Source organism: Tachysurus vachellii, chromosome 2 (assembly GCF_030014155.1).
Source record: "Tachysurus vachellii isolate PV-2020 chromosome 2, HZAU_Pvac_v1, whole genome shotgun sequence".
Classification (NCBI taxonomy): Eukaryota; Metazoa; Chordata; class Actinopteri; order Siluriformes; family Bagridae; genus Tachysurus; species Tachysurus vachellii.
Window position 1 is genome coordinate 34,598,086 of NC_083461.1, and position 24,698 is coordinate 34,622,783.

The following is a 24,698-nucleotide window of genomic DNA, read 5'->3' on the forward strand; positions in this document are numbered from 1 at the left end:
TAGTCTGATGCTAAAAACTGCACGCACACACACACACACACACACACACACACACACACACACACACACACACACACACACACACACACACACACTTACAGCATGATAGAGTACTGTAGCTTAATTTAGTTATACTTTTCAGTAGGTATCGAGTAAGGCAGTCTTCAATACTGTACATTACCCTATATAATACTGCATTTCGTTGCCTTGTACATGTGTAATGACAATAAAGTTGAATCTAATCTAATCTAATCTAATAATATATTTTACATCATTTTACTGTGTCTGTAAATTATGTTGGAGGATGGATGTGACCTGTAAAAGTCTGCTTATGGGCAGCCATTTGATGATCCTGGGACAAGACACTCGGGTAGAAAAAAATAAAATATTCTTAAATATCTTACAAAATACAAAATCACCTGCTGTATGATGCTCACAAATCAGCTTAAGCTCTCATGTTTATAGTAAAATCAAGTCCCTAAATCTATTTAAATCATTTTAAATACCTTCTTCACATTTTGTAGTATTGCTGTGGCATTTTCCTTACAAACAGTCTAAAACAACCATATAGGCATACATGGGTTTAGGAGCACGGTGGCTTAGTGGTTAGTACGTTCGCCTCACACATCCAGGGTTGGGGGTGCGATTCCCGCCTCCGCCTTGTGTGTGTGGAGTTTGCATGTTCTCCCCGTGCCTCGGGGGTTTCCTCCGGGTACTCCGGTTTCCTCCCCCGGTCCAAAGACATGCATGGTGTGAGTGAATGTGAGTGTGTGTGTGTGCCCTGCGATGGGTTGGTACTCCGTCCAGGGTGTATCCTGCCTTGATGCCCAATGACGCCTGAGATAGGCACAGGCTCCCCGTGACCCGAGGTAGTTCGGATAAGCGGTAGAAAATGAGTGAGAGAGAGTGAGAGGGTTTAGGAGCAATAACATGTTATTCAAGGACTACTATTAGAACTTAGGATGATAATTATAATTATTCAAACGGTTCTGCACAAATAACTTGTAATAAAGCCATCTAAAGAAAAAAAAACCCTAAAACTCATCAGGGCATATTCTTCACTACACTATACAAATGGGTTTTAAATGCGATCCTGAGCATAACAATCAGCTCTGAAATGTTCACTGGTTAAAATTTAGTCAGAGAGATTTAAATTGAATTATGTGATTATTTCTTAGGACACTGTTGTATTCATATGATGTGATCTCTTCAGCTTTCAATGAATTATTTACTGTATCCTTCATAGCCTTTCCTTGCTAACACTGAGCTCCTTAGTCTCTACACGCTATCTCAGTAAACTTAAACCTGTTTAACACAACTAGATTCTTTATCCTCAGTAAAGCTTATGTGAATGACAGTTATGGTTCTGCACTTGATTATTTTCTCTCTGGTTGTTTAAAACATCAGGGACAGATCTACATGAAGGCAAGAAATGACAGCTTTTTTTTATTTATTTATTTTCCCAGCTGTTACATTACCCCAAAATGTACACATTTATTGTAGATTTAATTACGTCTAATGGGATATTTATGATGGATAAGAGAATTGTTATAGAAAACATGACACATAAATTAAATCACTCTAAACACTAAAGCTAAATCTAATGTAATATATCACACCACTTCAGGAGTTGGTCTGAGACACAGATGGTATAAATGTGTGAATATGTTTCTCTTTCAAAACTGTAAGAAATAAAAAATGCGTTGTGTAAAAATAAGACGATGATGTTGAAGATCTTAATGAAGAACAAGAAGTTTATTCCAGCATAGAAGTGACAAAAAACATGACGTACTTTGGGTTCATCGGAGTCAGTAACAACACAGAGCAAATCCTGCTCAAGCATTATATACAGTTAAACTCTTCCTAATACATAATGACATAACGTAACTGTTCCATGACATATCCCTGCCACATAACTATCATTATAGATTGTACACAAACAGTAAAACGTCTTTATTGAAATTTGAACAGATACTGTTGTAGAATTTGCTATTTCTATAACCAATATTTTACACAGACAGTCTTCTGACTTAAAATGACTAAAAATGGTGTTTTCCTCTCAGTTCAATTCAAAGCATGATGTATGGTTAATGCAACAACTCTCTTTTACATAGAACTTGAAACAATAACCATTACAGGAATCGGGATTTTAAATTTAATGAGCTGTTTTGCATATTATATATGCAATATGTCAATGAGATTGATAACTGTATATGTATGTAGTATGTGGTTATAACCGCATGTGGATAAAATACTGACACAAGTTCCATTTAAAACATCATTCTCAGGCAAATGTTTAAATTAACAAGAACACATTGTACAAAAATCTTCATCTTCTACCGCTTATCCGAACTACCTCGGGTCACGGGGAGCCTGTGCCTATCTCAGGCGTCATCGGGCATCAAGGCAGGATACACCCTGGATGGAGTGAAAACCCATCGCAGGGCACAAACACACACTCATTCACTCACGCAATCACACACTACGGACAATTTTCCAGAGATGCCAATCAACCTACCATGCATGTCTTTGGACCGGGGGAGGAAACCGGAGTACCCGGAGGAAACCCCCGAGGCACAGGGAGAACATGCAAACTCCACACACACAAGGCGGAGGCAGGAATCGAACCCCCAACCCTGGAGGTGTGAGGCGAACGTGCTAACCACTAAGACACCGTGCCCGCGTGTACAAAAATCATTTACCAATTGTAATAATAGCCGAAGCATCTTTAAATTTAACCTCTTTTATGAACTTTTAATCTGTGTCAAATACAATTCCATTTCAGTGCTATTTTTCACCATAGAGCTGGTCCATTTGAATGACCACTTTCTCTGTTAAATGATCCATTTGCTGTCAATTTGACTGCTGTTAAATTTCAATTTTAAGACTTTGGGGAAGAAACCACACCTATTCTCACACTGCTGTTAATGGTCAGTCTCAGCCAGTCAGAAACAGACCTGATCACATTCAATGTAAACTTCCAAAGTTAACCTTAGGTCATTTGTTCAAGACTTCTCTATTTATTTGGTGCTTTGTTACTATCATTCATAGCTTCATATACTGTGGATTTTAACAGAGAGTGATTTTATAGTGATTGTAGCATCTGATCTCTAAAGGAAACCACCCTGACAGACTGTAATAAAAGGAAGTAGAACAGAATGTTATGTATAGTATACTGCAGGGCTATTCAATTAGTTTGTCATGGGGGACAGTTCATGAAAAGCATCCCAAATGAGAGGCCGGAGAGATCTAGCTTGCAATTTGACTGAAGACACAACAACAACATAGGAGCCAATATGTTGCATTTTTGCACTATAAGGCACCCAATAAACTTTTTTTTTTCCCTACATTTAAACTTGCTTGTGTTGTATTTTGAAACTATATAACATCAGTGCATTGTAAAATGCATAAGTGGACTTTTTCTACATTCAAATGGGTAAATCAGAGAGCTATATCACACTCATTTACAATTTAACTCATTTAACTGAAACGTAAGTGCACATAAAAACTATAGTCATACTATTTTAGTATTTTAGTATAACTACAACAGTCATCTCAATAATTGGCAAAAATTTAGGCTGCATTCTAACACGCCTAACGTCACGTGACTCTTGCTCTACGCTGCGTGCCGAAACGAACAGACGTGCGTCACTTTGATAACTGTAGGGACTGTTGTCCGACTATTCTCATTCTCATTTTTCTACCGCTTATCCGAACTACCTCGGGTCACGGGGAGCCTGTGCCTATCTCAGGCGTCATCGGGCATCAAGGCAGGATACACCCTGGACGGAGTGCCAACCCATCGCAGGGCACACACACACTCTCATTCACTCACACACTACGGACAACTTTCCAGAGATGCCAATCAACCTACCATGCATGTCTTTGGACCGGGGGAGGAAACCGGAGTACCCGGAGGAAACCCCAGAGGCACGGGGAGAACATGCAAACTCCACACACACAAGGCGGAGGCGGGAATTGAACCCCCAACCCTGGAGGTGTGAGGCGAACGTGCTAACCACTAAGCCACCGTGCCCCCCTTGTTGTTGTCCGACTAAACTAAATTTATTATAGAGATATCTTTTTCACACTAGACTTCTTGAAGGGCTGGAGCAAATCACTGGGCCACCATTTAAACAGCCCGATAAATTGTATAACCTCTAATACTGTATTGGAGAACTGGAAAGGAAATGAGCACATCAGAAAAACACCACAAGATCCGAAGATAACCACCCTGGCATTCAAATCAATCAGTGTTACATAAATAACCTTCCCTCTGATATCATACAGTATTAACCTTTTCATCATTTTGGATGTCAATGCCTCCATGCCAAAATGCCAAAATAAAACTAAAAAAAAAAAAATAATAATAATAATAATAATAAAAATAAAAGCACAAAATGTGACTAACCCCAGCCGCAAAAATCACTTGCACTGTGTTTGACATTAAGATTCAATTTATCAGCTCATTACTCAAACTGTGCTTGGAAGACATGTTCCACATAAGCTGCAAATAGTAATTCAAAAAGTGGTTTATAATGGAAACAGTTAACCACAGACCCTTTAAATCCTGGGACTAAAGTAGAAAAGCATGTTCACTAACAACAAGGTAAATGTTTTAATAAAGGAGACTGTCATGCCAGAACAGTGTTAATATGGCGGACATGCTATAAATGACTGGTTTAGCCAAAAAAAATCTAGCAGTGTTTAGGTGAAATTTTGGCGCTTCTACAAAGACAGTCTTTAAATCTTAAGTTTATTCCACAAATCTTTATTTCTGGTAATTTACTGGGGCACTTTATGTTCTTCCAATGGAACCAAGTAAAGTCTCCTTTGCTGTCTATTTTAGGTTGTAGCCATGCTGGAAGGTCCACCCATGTCTCATCCTCATCAACAGATTCTTTCAAAAGGAATTCCCGGTAAATAGCTCTATTCGTCTTCTGGGATTCTTCAGTAATGGAGTCTTCTGGGGCGATCAAGGATGCAGTAAATGGCAGTGGAGTGCTTTGCTGATTGTTTTCTCTGTGACGGCTGGTTAATGACTGTGTCCCTGCTGCTTTCAGGTATATCTGGATATTTTTGGGACTACTCTTTGCCCAGGGGTTCTCATACTGTACATTTTTTCTGACAATGATATTTAACTTTTTTATATATATATATATATATATATATATATATATATATATATATATATATATATATTCATTTTCTACCGCTTATCTGAACTACCTCGGGTCACGGGGAGCCTGTGCCTATCTCAAGCGTCATCGGGCATCAAGGCAGGATACACCCTGGACGGAGTGCCAACCCAGCCCAGGGCACACACACACACACACACTCTTTCACTCCTGCAATCACACACTATGGACAATTTTCCAGAGATGCCAATCAACCTACCATGCATGTCTTTGGACCGGGGGAGGAAACCGGAGTACCCGGTGGAAACCCCCGAGGCACGGGGAGAACATGCAAACTCCACACACACAAGGCGGAGGTGGGAATCGAACCCCCAACCCTGGAGGTGTGAGGCGAACGTGCTAAACACTAAGCCACCGTGCCCCCCCTCATAGAACATGCTCACTAATATTCCTTGATGACCAGCAGAATCAATGCAGGACTAAGTCTACAGAAATATTCTATATGCTAATTTACAGAAAAAATGCATCCAATATAATTGGGAGAACATTCATTATGCAGCAAGACAACGACCCTAAAACACACTGCCAACACAACAAAGGACTTCATCAGGGTGAAAAAAGAGGAGGGTTTTAAACTGGCCAAGTCAATCATCGTACCTATTATCATCATTATTATTATTATTATTATTATTATTTTATTTTTTTTTTATTTTTATTATTATTATTATTATTATTATTATTATTATTATTATTATTATTATTATCCACTAAGCCACCGAGCCCCCCACTATATATATATATATAAACTTTTTATCATGTTTTAGGACTTGAATGTAGTTCACATTTCAGGTAAAACATATGCAGAAATACAGAAAAGCAGCACTGTAAAATTTACTGTTAGCTAAATGGTTATGTTCTGGTGGTCTATATCAAATGTACTTTTTTAATTTTTCTAACCCTAACTCTAACCCAAGTGTTGTTTTTAACCACTTTCAACTGAAAGCTTTGGTGTAATCCATTTTTATTATTGATATTAACTACATACGTGTGTAACATTCTCCATTTCGCATGAAAGAAAGCAAGGGGACCACATGAGGTCATATCTTTAGGAGGAGAACTAGAGAAGTTGAGATTAGGGCTTCAGATTCATATAAAATGACTTGCCTGCCATTTTTATTGGGGAAAAGAGGAGACTGCAATAGCAGTCACAATATATGTGACAATATATTGAGCTCCTATTTCCTATGCCAGTTCAGAGTCTGTGCATTTTGAGTCAATGCATTATTATCCCAGTTTTGACCAATTTGAAATCACAGTTACATTCAAGGTTCATCATAGACAGTTTTTTAATACATAACAATAAAATTTTAATGTAACAACTGGAAAATAAATAGTTATTTATTTTTAATTTTGTGAAATAACTGAAAAATAACTTACCAGCTGGCAAAGCTGGTTTGATCAGCTTGACTTGTGTTTTGGCAGGTGGTAAATGGTCAGACCAGGCTGAATTTTTCAGCAGAGATTGTCTAGTCTAGTCTGTTTGCCATTTGCCTGATTCTTGTTTACGATTGCTTATTTGCCTGTCTCAATTGTTTGCCCAGGTTTTTTCAATAAGCCTGCACTTGCTTCCTACCAACCTGCCTTTCTAACAGGCATATATGTTTAACTTAGAACATTGTGATGAAGAAAAAGAGACAGAGACATAAATAACATGAGTTATGAGGTTACTTAGGCTATTTATAACAGCAGACTCAAAGACCACAAAAAGTATAGAAGCCCTGAATGGGTAAGTAAGGAGCTAAAATATATATAAATAAAGTATTATTTCAAATATCTCCATTTTTTATGTCTTGTCTATATGTCTTTGAGCCCTGGAATAGCTTCTGTCCTACAAATTTAGTGTTGTTTCTGTTTGCAATAGCCCTTCCTGAGTTTAAGTGGATATCAGATAGTAAGGGATTTTTTTTTTTTTTTTTTGAGCTGTCATAAAATACTTTTATGACAGCTCAATTGAAAGAATTAAAATATAATAGTAGCAAATTACAATTTATTTCATGAAACCACATCTACTCTTCTTTTATCTGACATCTGACCATCACAACCATTTGTGAATTTTCCCCAAACTGTTGCAAGAAAGGTGGAAGCACACAATTTTATATAATGTCTTTGTATGTTGTGGCATTGATACAGTATGTACCTTCACTGGAACTAAGGGGTCCAAACCGGTTTCTTTCAGTGATTTAGCTGTGATTCTGTCTTCCAAACCCATAATGGCTGTCACCTGAGTGATGTACACATGATTTTTCATGAACATTTCATTTCACATGAACAAGAGAAAGGAATATCTAGGCAGCCAAAGAATGGCATCTCCTTACTTATCCACGTGAATGAAAAACCTTATCTTTTTTTCTGTATCTAGAACAACCTTTATTTATTTATTTATTTATTTATTTATTTATTTATTTATTTATTTATTTATTTATTTTATTTGGTTGAATTTTTATTATAGATAAATTAACAGTTTTGGACACCTACATACTGTATGAGTATAAGCTAACCATCCATTACTATTGGGATTGGAAAATATATCAATTGTGGTATTCAAGTACTGCACAATTGTTTTACTATAGTATACTAAATAGACTTAAATAAACTTTGAGAATAGATGTTTTATATATATATATATATATATATATATATATATATATATATATATATATATATATATATATATATATATATATGAGAGTTCAGGAGAGCACTGTTTTTTGTCTCACACTTTATGGGTGTTGTTTTATGTATCTTCATGTCATTTTTTTTGTAGCATCATGATCCTGGAAAAATGTTGGTTCATTTCACTGTGTACTGTGTCAGCTATATATGGTTGAAATGACAATAAAAGCTTTTTGAGTTGACTGGACTTGTATTACATAATTGATCATGGTCAGTAATTTCTTAAAATATTAACACACACTACATATGAATACATAGAATACAAGCTTACAGTGGTTCTTTTGTATTTGTTTGTATCTATGCATGTTCAGCCTTATTCAGCTTGAGCTGCATATATTATGTACAGCATTATACTGTAGCATCACTCTCCTACTGAGTATTAGATAACAAAGACTAGATTCTCCAATAACTTACTTTTACCTATTACAGATCAATAAGACAGAAATAAGCTACATGTGAAAGTATTAACTTTGTTGGTACCACCATTACGACATGCAAAACAGTACATCTAAAAATCTTGATGTCATGATATATAGTTACTAAATATTTCAAATCCATTTCACCGGGGCACGGTGGCTTAGTGGTTGGCAGGTTCACCTCACACCTCCAGGGTCGGGGGTTCGATTCCAGCCTCCTCCTTGTGTGTGTGGAGTTTGCATGTTCTCCCCGTGCCTCGGGGGTTTCCTCCGGGTACTCCGGTTTCCTCCCCCGGTCCAAAGACATGCATGGTAGGTTGATTGGCATCTCTGGAAAATTGTCTGTAGTGTGTGATTGTGTGAGTGAATGAGAGTGTGTATGTACCCTGCGATGGGTTGGCACTCCGTCCAGTGTGTATCCTGCCTTGAAGCCCGCTGACGCCTGAGATGGGCACAGGCTCCCCGTGACCCGTGTTAGTTCAGATAAGCGGTAGAAAATGAATGAATGAAATTTACACCATGGTAAAGGCCATAGTGTTCATCCACTACATGATGCAGAAAAGTTAGTACATATATTTATAATTTTCTTAGGTATATTCATGGCTCATAGATTTTGGCAGCTTTTTTTAAGGTTTTATATAATTATATTATTTGTAACAGTTAATGGATGCAAAGGTGGATGCAAGTGCAGATATTTACAAGGTGCAAAAGGAACTGTGATGCATAAACTAATGTACCAATCATGAAGAGGACCAAGACTATGGCAGAGAAACAACAAACTGTCAGAAAACTTAGGTGTCTTCATCAATAAAAACCCAGACCCAAACATGGGGATATTTAAAAACACAGGAAAACAGGATGTGAAGCGGCATAAAGGAACAGGTGCAGAGCGATGTCGCAGGGCACCAAGAAAAACAAAAAATAGCAAATCAGGCTGGTGTCCCCAGGCAAGAGGTGAGGCCGTGTCCTCCGCAGGAAACAGAAAGCAGAGCGGATCCCCCCTGGAACAGATGTGGATCCATGTCCAAAGAAAAAAAAAACGAAAAAGAAACCAAAAGTCCTAGAAAAAAAGGGGTCTAAGAGGCCAGAAAAAAATAGTCCAGAAAAGATGCTCCACAGATAGAGGCTAGAGGCTATCCCACTGTGTCTGTGAGTGGTGGAATCCTTCTGTCAAAAAATGGAGGTGTCTTCATGAATAAAAACCCAGACCCAAATGCAGGGATAACTAAAAACACAATAAACAATCGGAAAAACACTGCAGAAAGAAAAGAAACTGAAACTTATAAAACAAGACAATACAATGACAAGCATTCAAAAGAATAAGGATATAAAGGGAAGACAATTAGGAGACATAAGGAAAAGCCATGTCCACAGATATGTCCTGGTGTACCTCGTCCATGGGATTACCACACAGCTGAACAAGCTCTTTGGCAGTGATCTGAAAAGTGGCTTTCGCAAAGTGGTGGTGTAGTTTACACTCAAAGGCCTTTACCATCTCCCTCAGGTTATCAGGGGATTGCATTCCAACACTTTTGTGCTCTTCTAGTAGTCTTCTTTTGAGCTCTCAAGAGCTTGGCCTTGGCTTCCTTGCCAATGACCATCTTGTGGAATGCTTGTGGCCATTGCTTAGTGCTGCACTGAATGGTATCCATTTGGATTCTTTGTGTACTACAAGTCCATTTGCAGGTCAATTGATGTAACTCTGCTGCTGTACTAGCAGAAGACATTACACAGTGCTAAAGTACAAGATTTCCTATGTAGAGCATGGTTGACAAACTGATAAGGAACAAGGTGCAGATGTGCCCAGTCAACTTGCTCAGTAGTGTACAGGAATATTTCAGCATTGTCTTCTGCAGTCATCTTGGTGAAGAATTGCTGGGCAAGTATAGCAGCGGCAGTTTCAAACATATGTGTGGACAGCATCTCTTCAGTGGTGGGTGATGGGCCACTGCTTGATGATGGAGGCTGGTTTCTAGCATGTGTTTGAGCAAAGAATCCATGGGTGCCATCTGTGTTCATACCTGAATAGTCTACCAATTACACAACTCAAGGCTACAGCATCCTGAACACAAACACACATTAGGAAAGGTTCTTGGTGAAGTGGAAATTAGCTTCTAGTTGTAGGCACAGCAAGTAAGAGTAAGCAGATTTGAGGTGAGGCTACTGCCCTGGAGGTGAAGTTGCTTGGCTTGGCACTGCTCAGGAGTCGTTGTCATAGTCATGTGCTCCTGCACTATCCACAGCATTAAGGGAGCTAAAGTGGTGCTGTCCTTTCAGCACCCAGGAGGTGATTACACAAGGACACTTTATTCTCAAAAATGTTTTAGAAAATGCATTTATAATATATATAAAAAAATCTATTAAGGTAAATATCAGGGCCATCCAAACAAAAAGAAAATGCAAATACTTTCCAAATAACAATATATTTACAACTGACATAAGCAATATCCATCCATCCATCCATCCATCCATCCATCTTCTACCGCTTATCCGGGGGCGGGTTGCGGGGGCAGCAGTCTAAGCAGGGACGCCCAGACTTCCCTCTCCCCAGACACTCCATCTCCAGCTCTTCCGGGGGAATACCGAGGCGTTCACAGGCCAGCCGAGAGACATAGTCCCTCCAGCGTGTCCTAGGTCTATACTGTATGTATAATATATGTATATATGTATAAGCAATATCAAAATATGAAAATAGTCTAGAATTTAAGAATGCCATTTTGAACAATTATGCTAACAAACAAAGTAAGTTATGCTGAAAAGTACACCACCTTAATTATTAGCATATAACAGATTCCCTGTTATGCTCATAATTTAGCTGGCTAACTGTGGCAAATGCTGGGCTTGTTAGGTTTGTTATCCAGCTATGTTAATTCATATTTAGCAAAGGGAGGTACACATGAGCAAATGTGTTCTTATGAGAAAACCTATAGGCTACATAGGTATTTAAATATATTTAACATTTATATGCAAATCCAAAATGCAGCTGCACAGCTTGTTTTCAACCCGCCTAAGTTCTCGCATGCAACCCGCTGCTGCGATCCCTTCACTTGCTTCCGGTAGCTGCACGCATCACATTCAAAACACTGATGCTTGCCTACAGTACAAAGCCAAAAACATCTCCCTCTTACCTCAAAGCCCTTATCACTCCTCACACTGCACGGCGCACCCTCAGATCTACCAGCACTGCTTGACTGGTTCCACCATCTCTCAGGGTAAGAGGCAAGTATACTACAAGACTATTTTCTATTCTGGCACCAAGGTGGTGGAATGAACTTCCCCTAGAGGTCCGGACAGCTGAGTCCCTGCTATTTTCGAACAACGGTTAAAGACCTACTTATTCATGAAACAATTCAACTAGCACTTCCTTCCCTGTCTGTTGCATATATCGTCGCTGTCAGGCGGAAACCTTGTATGTCCAAATTTGGTCAATTTCATATTTTTTCACATATCGATGGTATTGGTCAGTCCCCACGTGGGTCTGTTATTTTTACAAGTTATTAACCAATCTAAAGTCTTGAAAATAGCTTGAGCGCAAATCTCCTAACTCCATTGGACACTTCAACTGTCCACCTCTTCCTCACTCCGCGGGAGAGCTTCGTGGCATATTTCTCCTCAAGAAGAGTCGCAACGAATCGACACGTCTTCTGAGGTAAATGTCTTCAAAACACTGGGCTCAAAGAAAAAAAAATCTTGACCCCCGCTAGTTCTGGTGCTCGTCTGAGGACAGGAATTTAGCGCAAGACAATCCACTGCAACGCGGACTAAACCCTGTGCACTGTAGATAAGGTACAGCGTTTTTTTAATTTCCTGAAAAATAAAGGTTTTGGAGATACGAGGATTCCACCTGACAGCGACGATATGTTTATAAAAAAAAAAAAAAAAAAAAAACTTGAACAATATTTTAAATTCATGGTATCTTAAGTATGCAACCTAGCAAGTTTAAAGGTTAGAAAGAAAAAAAATCTAGTTCACTTAGCTAGCTAATGACATACCTGTACATGTCAAATGGGTGTAAAAATGAGTGCAGGATCGGTGTTAAAATGTCAATATCTCCACAGGCTTTGGCGTAGTGCATTTACAGATTATTAACATGCAAGTGGAGCATTTCAAACGGAAGATACCTGAAAATTAATTCAGGGATGCTAATCTGACTTTTTGATTTGAGGTCTAAATGATTTTACACTTGAAGTGTACACTTTCATTAGGAAAATAGATTATTTTATCTTGAAGTTCAATTATTTGTAATTAACTAACAATTAAAAGGGAAACAATCTCTTTTTTACTCTGTAATGGTGATCTAACAATAGATAGGTTATGTTAGATTATAGATGTTTAATATTCCTAAATTAACTGTCTCCTAAACATACCATACAGTTAGTTGTTATGTGATGAGCTACAAAATCAGTTTGCACTGTTTTCCAATGTGGAGAAAGATACAGAGAGCGGTCTCACTTCTGAGATCACACCTTGTACCTGTAATTAGTTTAATCAAATTAAATTCTGACCCATTTTTTTAATACATACTTTTCAAAGCTCAACCACTGTCTACTTGTACAGGCATTGAGAAAAAAATCTCTTCATTTCACAGGACCAAATCAATTACACCTTCAGCATGACACTAGGCTACATATACTGAATATCAATGTTTCAGCAGTGAGGCACATAACCATAATATGCTGACACTGGTTAGAATGGGGGGGCACGGTGGCTTAGTGGTTAGCACGCTCGCCTCACACCTCCAGGGTTGGGGGTTCGATTCCCGCCTCCACCTTGTGTGTGTGGAGTTTGTATGTTCTCCCCGTGCCTCGGGGGTTTCTTCCAGGCCTCCAGTTTCCTCCCCCGGTCCAAAGACATGCATGGTAGGTTGATTGCCATCTCTGGACAATTGTCCGCAGTGTGTGATTGCGTGAGTGAATGAGAGTGTGTGTGTGCCCTGCGATAGGTTGGCACTCCGTCCAGGGTGTATCCTGCCTTGATGCCTGCAGCACATATGGTTGTGATAGCCTTGTGTCCTCAAGATTTATGTCATAAACTGGCCTATATTAAGTTCCACAGAAAAGTGATGCACTGAATTTACACGATGCTTGTATCATTTGCCAAAAATAAGGTTCTATAAGATGACATTTATAAGATAATTAAGATTTTTATACAATAATATTGATGAATTTGCCATAAAGACTACTCAGCAACAGATGAATCTAATATTAATGTAATGTATGTTATTCATTTTTTATTTTGTGCAAACTAAAAATGTTTTCTGTTCATTAATTCGTTTTTTTTTTCATTAAAACAAAACATGAATCACATGAATTTGCAATGTTCAGAAACGGTTTATTATTTGTGCTGTGAATTGTTTTTCAAATTCAAATTCAATTTATTTGTATAGTCTCAAAGCAGCTTCACAGAAGTATAGAAACAGAAGAAGAAACAGAATATAAATATTATTATTAAAAGAGAAGAGAAAGTAAGAATAAAACTAAATAAATGAATGCATACATTGGAAAATATTAATTTTAAATACTAGTTTAAAATTGACTAGTTTTAAATTTTTTATAAAATACTATATATCTATCCCTATCCGCATTGAGCAAGCCGGTGGCAACGGTGGGAAAAAAAACACCCTGAGATGATATGAGGAAGAAACCTCTAGAGGAACCAGGCTCAGAAGGGAACCCATCCTCATTTGGGTGACACTCTACAGTAAATAGTGTAAATGTAAATAATGTTCTTTCTACAACAGTTTACAGTATAATAGTGCAACCGAGAGCTCCTGAGGAACTAATGGGTAAACATAATATGAGTTCATCATGGACCAAACACTAATTCCTTCTTTCCTTCAAAGTCTTCAAATGATTGCTGATAAACTCCAAACCATACAGCTGACTGACGCAACATTGGTTCAAAGATGGCATGACCCGGCCTGGTATGCTCAGTACGTTGCATATGTGAATGGCTGTTAATATGATGTAATGTGAATATTGTACATTGATCTGTAACATCAAATAAGGTTCTGTTTAAAAATAATCATGGTCCTGTAGATATGCAGAATGAGTGAAAGAACCAGATTTGTGCATGTTGTCGGCAGATGTTGTTGCCTGATCCTTTCCTTCTTGAACATCTCTAAAACACTGTTTACTTCATTGTATTTGTGAACGATCAGAGGTTTCTGGATGCAGTAAAAAGTAGAACACATAACAGAAGTCAGAACTACACAGGCTACAAAAGGAAGCAGTAGGTTTGAAGCATGTTACAGTATGTCTGTCTTTATTGACACATCAACCGCTGACATGGTAAGTGTCCAACTAAATTTAACAAATGTTTAACGACTTAAAGTTTTAATGGCCTTAGCTTGCAGGTTTCCAGTTCGGCTCTGCTCCAACTGATTACACCGAAAATCAAATAGAAAAACACACATTACTCCTACTTTGCATACTTATATACTTTGTTGTTACACAAATTTGATCTTGCCTATTTTTTTCCAGCTTTTGTTGGAGTTTTGATGGATGGATGGGCTTTATTTATCTATTTCATATAATATAATATAACACTTATCTATTTAGTATAAAAAAACAGATATGCAGTCATATTTTCATATGGTTTTTGGTTTATGTGAACATTTTAATAAAACTCTTTTTATTGCTGGCGAAATTATCTGAGATTGTTAGTTCACAATAGCAAGTACAGTGATACCTCGAGATACGAGTTTAATTCGTTCCGTGACTTTGCTCGTATCTCAAATTGCTCGTATCTCAAAGCAATTTTTCCCATTTAAATGAATTGAAATCCCATTAATCCGCTCCAGCTCGCAAAATTCCACTCCAGTTGTTTTGTTTGTGTTTTGAATATGAAAAATGTACAGTACCTGTATTTATAAATGACAAATATTTTATAAAAACATACAGTAATAAAAGAGAATGTTAAAAAAAATAAACTGGTTTTACTTTACGGAAGATGCGCACGGAGGTTGAGGGAGGAGTAAACAGGCGGAGGAGTTAGGAGGAATTACACTTTCACTTTCGTTCACTTTCTCGCTACTGTACAGTCTTAATGCTACTTTACACTTAAATATAACTTAACTAAACTTCATTTAGAGCGCGGAGAGCAGCAACTAGAAAATAGAATAGACCCCCGTATACATTAATCAAGCATAGAGTTAAACATAGGAAAGGAAAATAGTAAATGGATAAATAAATAATTAAATAATTAGAGAGAGAGGGAGAGAGAGAGAAATATGTGGAGATTTATGATGCAAACTGGTACAACGAACACGGGTTCCATCATGGTGGAGTCGGGGTTGGAGGAGGGAGTTTAAATCGCAGCAGCAATGAATGGGAATTTAAATGGTCGGGTAATATGGATGTTGTAACCGGATTGGTGCGCGTCGTGGACAGCTGCCAGCACTAACGCGATGCTTGATTTCTCTTAACTTAACTGAACTTAATTGCTACAATTTGTTTTCTTTACATTAATTTTGCTTAATTTTCTTCATCGCTTTTCTCTTCACTTGTTTTTGCCTTTTTTGTCACTCTTTCCTCACTAACATCTGCCGGGCGGCATATCAGATGCGGTGTAGTCGCACAAGTTCAAATTTTTTAACGGATCCAACGCTCAAAACGGATCGGAAAATGACGGATCCGCAGATGATCGGCACCTCACGCAGTCCCTTTGCGACTCTCCATAGAAAATTAATGACTTCCGAGCTTTAACCGAGTGAGACACGGGAAGCTGAGGTGGGGGAAACAGAGCACACGTGGTTATTGGGGATCTTTGTTTTGGCGGCGGTGGCTCTGATGCTCGTATCTCAAAAATTTGCTCGTATCTCAAGCCAAAAATATAGTCGAATCACAGCTCGTATCTCAAACAATTCGTATGTCAAAACACTCGTATCTCGAGGTATCACTGTACTCAATGCATATTAAGTGCATCTAGGGACTTGCTTCAGTTTATTCTTAAATGCCTATTTATTGAGAATGTTCTTTTCAATGATTTAAGTCCGGTCTTAGATAACACACCTAACATACACTGTAACTATTTAAGTCAGACAAACGCATATACGCACACACACACACACACACACACACACACACACCGCCTTAGAGGCAGTTTGGGAGCTGTTTTATGGATTTATGATTTTGTTTTTATTGTGTCAGGTAGTGATTCTATTGCTAATATGGTTCTTCTTAATAACCATGAACAAAAAAAAAGTAATCCTTTTTTCCAAACAAAACAGCACTAAACTTTTAGTTCTGAATTCTGTATATTTCTGTCATTTGTTCTTTTATTAAATAGAGTGTGTTCCGTGGTCTACCTACTACTGTATCTACAGTATACTCACAACTGAGTCAGTAACATGTCTGCTGGAGACATTTAATGGAAGCGTCAAAGTGGGCTTGAAGATTAGTAGCCCAAACTGAGATCAGACTAGAGGGTGTTTCTCTCTGTGAAATCTGCTGACATAACTGTCACTGATAGGCTGTATGAAGCTACAGCAGTGGGCTTGTTACACCCAGCCTACAGTATCACTTCATACCAATCTGATGCACTTGGTTTAAAAAAAAAAACAAAAAAAATCAAAAAGAATCCTCTTTAATATATTAGTTAACCTCGAATAAGATGATGCCAAAAATCCACTGTCTCATCATGATTTTAGGTTTTATAATTACAGCCAGCACTTTGGAAAAAAAAAAAACAAACGAACAGAGCAAACAAAATGGTGATATAAGTATAGTCAGGCTAATAGATTGAACAAAGATGACTGTACTGTACGTTGATTGGTTGCCAAATCACTTCTGATCCTAAAGATTATAGGATATACACTCACCGGCCACTTTATTAGGTACACCTGTCCAACTGCTCGTTAATGCAAATTTTTAATCAGCCAATCACATGGCCAGCAACCCATTGCATTTAGGCATGTAGACATGGTCAAAATGATCTGCTGCAGTTCAAACCGAGCATCAGAATGGGGAAGAAAGGTGATTTAAGTGGCCTTGAACGTGGCATGGTTGTTGGTGCCAGACAGGCTGGTCTGAGTATTTCAGAAACTGCTGATCTACTGGGATTTTCACGCACAACCATCTCTAGGGTTTACAGAGAATGGTCCGAAAAAGAGAAAATATCCAGTGAGTGGCAGTTCTGTGGGCACAAATGCCTTGTTGATGCCAGAGGTCAGAGGAGAATGGCCAGACTGGTTCAAGCTGATAGAAAGGCAACAGTAACTCAAATAACCCCTCGTTACAACCGAGGTATGCAGAAGAGCATCTCTGAACGCACAACACGTCGAAACTTGAGGCAGATGGACTACAGCAGCAGAAGACCACACCGGTACTAGTAAGGTGTACCTAATAAAGTGGCCGGTGAGTGTAAATTCTTCATGGAAAAATTCTTTCATAGCTATAAGGGTAATGAAACCGAAAGTAACACTGACACAAGCAGTGAAGAGGCTAGACATGTCTAAATATGTCTGTTTTAGGTCTGTATTTCATATTTAACATGTCAATTCATTTTAGGTTATAACCTTACAAAATTTGAAAATTGTGGTTAAGTAAAAAAACAAAAAAACATGAGTCTTAAATAGTTTTATTTAAATTATGGCATCCTTTTCATAACATGACCAGGTTAACAAGTGTGTTAGAGATGACAAACATGAGATTTGAGGGGATTTTAATTTTTGAAAACAATCCCAACATCTTCTGGACTGTTGGTTCAGGTACTGTAAAGATTTCATTGCTGATAAATTAGATTTACTTCCTTTTTCTTTGTTTTTCTTTTTTTTGGCTAACACATTTACCAAATTTGAGATTGGCTCTTTTTTATTGAGCGACAGTATGTACATAATACTGATGCCATGGCTAATATTTAAGTGCTGTCACATTCTACAGAGCTTCCAAAACAGCTCCGACCCATTGAGGCATGGACTTCACCATGATCAACTGAAACAAATGTAGAAGTCATTTATTTTGTTGCATTATTGGTGTTCCAAGTTGGGGGCAAGTCGTGGCCTAATGGTTAGAGAGTCTGACTCGTAATCCTAAGGTTGTGGGTTCGCGTCTCGGGCCGGCCACAACTGAGGTGCCCTTGAGCAAGGCACCGAACCCCCCAACTGCTCCCCGGGTGCTGCAGCATAAATGGCTGCCCACTGCTCCGGGTGTGTGCTCACGTTGTGTGTGTGTGTGTTCACTGCTGTGTGTGTGTACTTTGGATGGGTTAAATGCAGAGAACAAATTCTGAGTATGGGTCACCGTACTTAGCCGTATGTCACGTCATTTTTACTTTACTTTTTAACTTTTTTAGATATGATATGAAAATACTAAATGCACACCTACCCACAAGTCATTATCACAAGCTACTGCCTTAGAACACACGGCTTGATCACTGCCATTTGACTGGGAGAGCATTGGTAGCTTTGATGATGAAGAGAAGTGCTGCTCAGCAGACTATTTTGCATCGCTGGTCCCTTTAATATCAACAACAACAAAACTGTTCGCATTGACTTCCATTGATAGTTTGGTCAGTGCTATTTTAGATTACTCTGTTGCCGGGAATCTGAACATACTGAAGTGACACAAAGCTTGAGTGGAATCGATGCTAACTCTATCCCCTATGAACAGCCTTAAAGCAGCCTCACCCCTATACTTTCATCCTTTTTACTTAGTTTCCACTTTTTTTTTAACTATATACAGTACAAAAAAGAGCCAATATATGATACACTTGCAAAATAATGTTTTCCTGGTATTTCCCCACCTGTGGAACAGTAGTAAATCTCAGTTACAGCATACATTCATTTGATCATGCAATTGATGTAAATGTAATTCATCAGACCAGGCCTCCCATTCCCTGGTCTCCTTTTGGTGATGGACAGGGGTCAGAATAGGCCCTCAGACTCCTGCAGCTAAGCAGCCCCATATGCAGCAAGCTACAACTATTATTCATCAGTGTTTTGATATTTATATATGAGCTTTGGAGACGTCTAGCCATCACAATTTGGCACAGTTGCTCAGATCCTTGCTGCCTAAAATATCCCAACTATTGACATTACAAGATCTGTTATTTACTTCACCTGTCAGTGTTTTTAACGTCATGGCTGATCTGTGTATGTTGTGATATGACAAAAAAAAAAAAATACATTATAGTGTACATAACTTTTCTCTGATTGGTTCCTGATATTCTTAATATTCTGTACAGCCTCTGATCTGCTGCCCGGTTTCCACTCTGTTGTTAAACTCAAACTTTAAAATCTATTGAACTTATTTTTTCAGCCTGTTTTGCAGCTGACCTTTGAAACAGCCAGCAATGTGACCAGCCGCTGTACAGTGTGTGACGCTTCAAGAACACATTGATTTTGCGCAAGAAATGGAAGCAACAAGCCAAAGATCACTCTAACAGTTAAGGAGAGCAGAATTTCTCATCGTGTTCTTTGACCAGGGAGTAGAACACGAAATAAGACGATTTGTGGCAAAGCCTAAAGAAAAATAAAATGGATGTTTTCCACTTGAACGTCACGTTTTTCTTAGGTCCAAATATCATCCTCTATTTTGCATTGCTATTCAGATACAATTTGTTGTCCATTGTAGTAGAAGCGCCCCGTAGCGCTAAGTGCAATTTGACGGACGCTTCCACGGTTTGATTGCAACCGGTAACGAGAGCTGGTGGTGGAAGCCAGACGATTTATATAAAAAAAAATGAGGGGGTGAAGGTGGTGAGAGACGGAGAGCGAGAGAAGCTCGCGCGCGCATCATCTCAGCGGCAGTGACGCGCTACTGCAGCTCTCTCTCTCACCTCACTCTCTCTCTCTCTCTCTCTCTCTCTCTCTCTCTCTCTCTCTCTCTCCAGCGAGCGTCCGCAGCATCCGGAAACGATTCCGCTCTTTTACCCTGCCACTATCTTAAGAGGCAACCCAGAGTCGACATACCTTTACGCTTTGTTTGTAGCTTGTATTTTTTGGAGAGATCCGGTATTAGTGTTGCGTCACGCGCGCGCTTGGGTCTGGGTCTCGCTTTGGCTCCCTTTTAGGTGGAAAAAAATGGAAGGCAGGAGATGAGCCACGTCCGAGCCGAACGCGTTTTTGCCCGTTAATCCATCTTGTTGCACAGGACTCGTGTCGCGGGCAATGGAACATCTCGATTGCCAAAACAGCATCGCATTTTGTCTTTTCTGAAGAATGTCTTCAAGTATGTGGGATAAATAGCCATAGCTTCTGGAGTGTAAGGTAAATGATGATGATTATTTATTATTATTATTATTATTATTATTATTATTATTATTATTATTATTATTATTATTAATTTCGTTGTAATAATTGTATGTCAGTGATAAAGTGACTTGCATTGGCACGTCATTGTCTCCTGGTTTGATTAATTCAGACCAACTACGCCAAATTTTTCGAGGACTCCCATGATGGACGAGATTTGACGGGAAGTTAAAAGCGCAATATTCGGCTTTTACGACTGAACAAAATGAGAAAATTGAGCTTTGGCATCGACTGTTTAACGGGAATATGGACAGGAGCGCATGGTTAAATGTTCTAATAGAAAAGTGTCGAAGCAGCTGTGTTTGTCTCTGCAAAAAGACGGGCTGCTTTGGTCCATCACAAGATAACTGCCGCATTCAAGTCGGCTGAAGCACTGAGACAGCTTATATGTCGTGCGTAAGCATTCGTCTGCTCCATTCTAGGGAATCTCGTGGAGTTCACATGAAATGTATGAACGGCAACACGCACAACAGCACCACAGTACACTGCACACAACTGCAGTGGCTGCAGGATTAATGCAACCAGGACATTGTATAGCACTTATCTCTCTCTCTCTCTCTCTCTCTCTCTCTCTCTCTCTCTCTCTCTCTCTCTCTCTCTCTCTCTGATACTTCTATATTAATCTGTACTAACGCGCATTTCTGATGCGTAAAATGCATCCAATGCAGCCAGTTCATATTAAAGTTTCGTGTCCAACAGTAACGCGTCAAATTGGCTTGTGAAAGTGTGCTGCATGTTAATCTTCTCGCTGTTCAGTAATTCATGACGAGACTGTATCACTGGCCAATATTTCCGACGTCGGTTGCCTTTTTGGATTTTCCTACAGCACCACTGCAGTGACTTGCCATGCATTTCTATTTTACATGTGCATTGTACCAAACCTAGTCCACATCATGTGGCTTCTCTCTTCATGTAAAGCAAGGCTGTATATAAGTATTTACTCACCAGTTTCATCCCGAAATATACCAGTGTTTTTATCCATCCAAAGACCTATTCGAAGCCTTTAAACATTGCAGATAATCAGTTAGTGTGCGTTTTGTATAAGATTCGACCTTATACGAGGACACTATAGATATTGCGATATTTTACACAGAGTTTACACAGATTTTAAAAAAAACACTAATCTAAAAAAATAATAAATAATAATATCGGATATTAATCTAATGATCATTTTTATCTTCACGGCTGTGCAGGTGCCAAAAAGTGAGTCTGAATTTATTGGGAACCACAAGGTGGCAATGTTTATCCAAATGTGTTTCCTCTTAGCTAAAGAATAAAGAATATTTTTTTTTATGCGATGTAATATAATAAAAAAATTGGAAATGGCTAAACACAAAATCCTAACCAGTAACCTAGATCACTAGTTCATATGTGAAAAGTCATTGTAAGCTTCAGATGGCTGTGGAGGACATTTTCTTGGCACGGTTAGGCACCAGTGGTCATTTCAAATCAATATAAAAGATATTGTGACTGATCACCTATATTCTGCAAAATATTGAAATGTTTCGACACTGATGGGAGAGGTCGTTTTCAGCCCATTCAGGCCTCCTGAATAGTAATTCATAGGCTGTGGATCGTGCAGTCACTTGGTCTCAATCGAGTTGAACACAGCGTTTGGACGGACATGTTAGCGCTCTCCACCACCAAAACATCAGTTGAGGAAATATCTTTTTGTATAATGGTTGTTCATCCGTCCATTATAGTATTTGTACATTAGATTCTCACCAAAGATCACACTAAGTCACTTAAGTTTTCATCTGTCGCTCTCTCTTTCCTGCAGTGTTAATAAGTATACGATGTACCATTATTTAATTTTCTCTTTCTATTTTCAGGCCAAATGACATAGGATGAAGGCTGTTCGTAATTTGTTGATTTATATATTTTCCACCTATCTATTGGTTATGTTTGGATATACCAGTGCCCAAGATTTCTGGTGTTCCACACTGGTTAAGGGAGTTATTTATGGATCTTACTCTGTCAATGAGATGTTCCCGAAGAACTTCACAAACTGCACCTGGACATTGGAAAACCCTGATCCTACCAAATACAGCATCTACCTGAAACTCTACACACGTGAGATTAGTTGCTCCGAGTTCTCCCTTTTGGTTTACCAGTTCGACCACTTCTCTCACGAGAAGATCAACGAACTCTTAAAGATCAACGAATCCATTGTGTACCTGTGTGATGCAAAGAATATTTACGTGTTTTTGCATTATGACAAAAATTTTGTTCAGATACGGCGGGTGTTCCCCTACGACTACAATGGATTGGTTGCAAAGAAAAAGGATGAAGATGAGAAGTCGATGGTGGAGTTTGTGGTTTTAAACAAGGCGAGTCCGAGCCAGTTTGGATGTCAGGTCTTATGCATGTGGTTGGAAAATTGTCTGAAGGGAGAGAAAGGGTCGGTGGAGTCTTGTGGAATAGTGTACTCCAAATGCACCTGCCCTCAGCATTTGGGTGATGGGGAATCTGAGAGTGTTTTAATGCTCAGCAATGTGGTGCTGCCTTTAAATCCACGAACCGAAGGGTGCCTAACGGCGCAGCTGCGCACATCACATGCGTGCAATCTGAGTGCAGAGGTCAAACGGCCATCCAAGGAGGGTGAGTATGCACATGCCCGCTCTTTGGGTAGCACTTTACACATGCTTGGAATGGTGTTTGCGATAATTATCTATACGTTTGGTCGTACACCTGTTAACCTGTCGCCCTTCCCAAAAGTAAAATACGCAGCCATTAAAGCGAACGTCTTTAAACCACAGCACATTGCTTTATTTACTGCTTTAAATAAAATAAATTCAAACACTTTTTTTTTTGTCATATAATAAATGTCATTTAGGTTATACTGTATCAGCAGTACCAGATTTTATTGTGCGATATGATGGGCCATGTGGCAAGCACTGCATGGACTCCATTTTGACTGCAGATCACACAGTTGCTTAACTTGGAAACTAATGGGGAAGTACACAGTGAAGTGTACAGTATTTAAACAAATTCTAATCATGGTTAGGTTTGATGGAGTTTCACACATATGATATACGTTTAAGCTTTTAAGGCAATATTTTCAGCTGTATAGATATTGTCATGCACTTTATTCGAGCACATTTCTATCTGTGTACACTGCAACAGATAATGCATACTGTAGATCATCTAATATGATAATAATGTGTGTTGTTGCTTTCGGTCAGGAGGGTGGTATGAAAATATAATCACTCCCACTACCTATCTGTACAATTGCAAATGTCTGCATTTGAAGGAACTCTCACATATAAATGTTTTTTGTAATGGATGTCAGTTTGTACTGGTGATGGCTCAGCAGTGACCAAAATATGAAAGCCCATGGGTGGGATAGCTAGATGTGAATGAATTTTACCACACGTTTCATTCCAGGACAGATATTCGGAAATAATAAATCACTTGTTAGAGAGAGAGAGAGAGAGAGAGAGAGAGTCCTCCGTGTTGGTAGAACCCTCCTGTGGCATTCTGTTTCCACAAGCCGAAAGTAATAGCCCTTTAGGGATCAAGTGCCCGTCTTTCTGATCAAATGTAACTGTGTGCTTTAGAAATATCTGGATTTAAACATGTATGCTCTTTTTTCAGACTATTTTAGTTTTGGCGCCTTACCTAGTACACACTAACTTTACTCGTGTGACGGCCTTTTACAAATAGCAGATTGTCGCCTAATTTGACAAGATATATGGAAGACAAGATCAGTTATTGCAATTGCATGTGTACGGTGTGGTAAAAGTATCGCAACTGTAAGCTGAATTTGAATCTGAGGCAAAATACATTGTACATCTTTCAAGTCTAGGCTAAAATATGATATGTAATATACAATATGAGCAGCATGATGTGTAAGATACAGTCTCATCAAGGTTAAATAAAGGTGGCGTTCTGGCAGGCATCTTTGAATGAGCTCATTATTGTTATTCAGCGGTGGTTTGCAGGCCAAATATCAATAGTAAATGACAGGCAGCACAGAGCCGTCACTCATTTTTCATTCATCTCTTATTTGTGTTCTTGGAGCTTTAATGTACTAAATATAATCAGTAATATTTCGGAGAAAAGATATTCGCATAAAGACATAAAGACTTTCTAGACATTTCTTTTGTGTGGTCCTTAAAGCTACGGTCAATGTTAAGTAATACGCATCATTAGATAAGA

At 38.7% G+C, this 24,698-nt stretch overlaps 1 protein-coding gene across 1 annotated transcript in view; it reads left to right on the top strand.

Annotated features, from left to right (window-relative positions):
• Positions 1-20,173: 20,173 nt before the first annotated feature.
• adgrb3 (adhesion G protein-coupled receptor B3) overlaps positions 20,174-24,698 on the top strand; it is a 181,156-nt gene continuing 176,631 nt past the window's right edge. The window contains exons 1-2 of the mRNA XM_060864427.1: positions 20,174-20,495; positions 22,370-23,138. Coding sequence (XP_060720410.1) covers positions 22,385-23,138 — 754 coding nt within the window. The 5' untranslated portion in view covers positions 20,174-20,495; positions 22,370-22,384. The remainder of the gene's footprint in view (positions 20,496-22,369; positions 23,139-24,698) is intronic.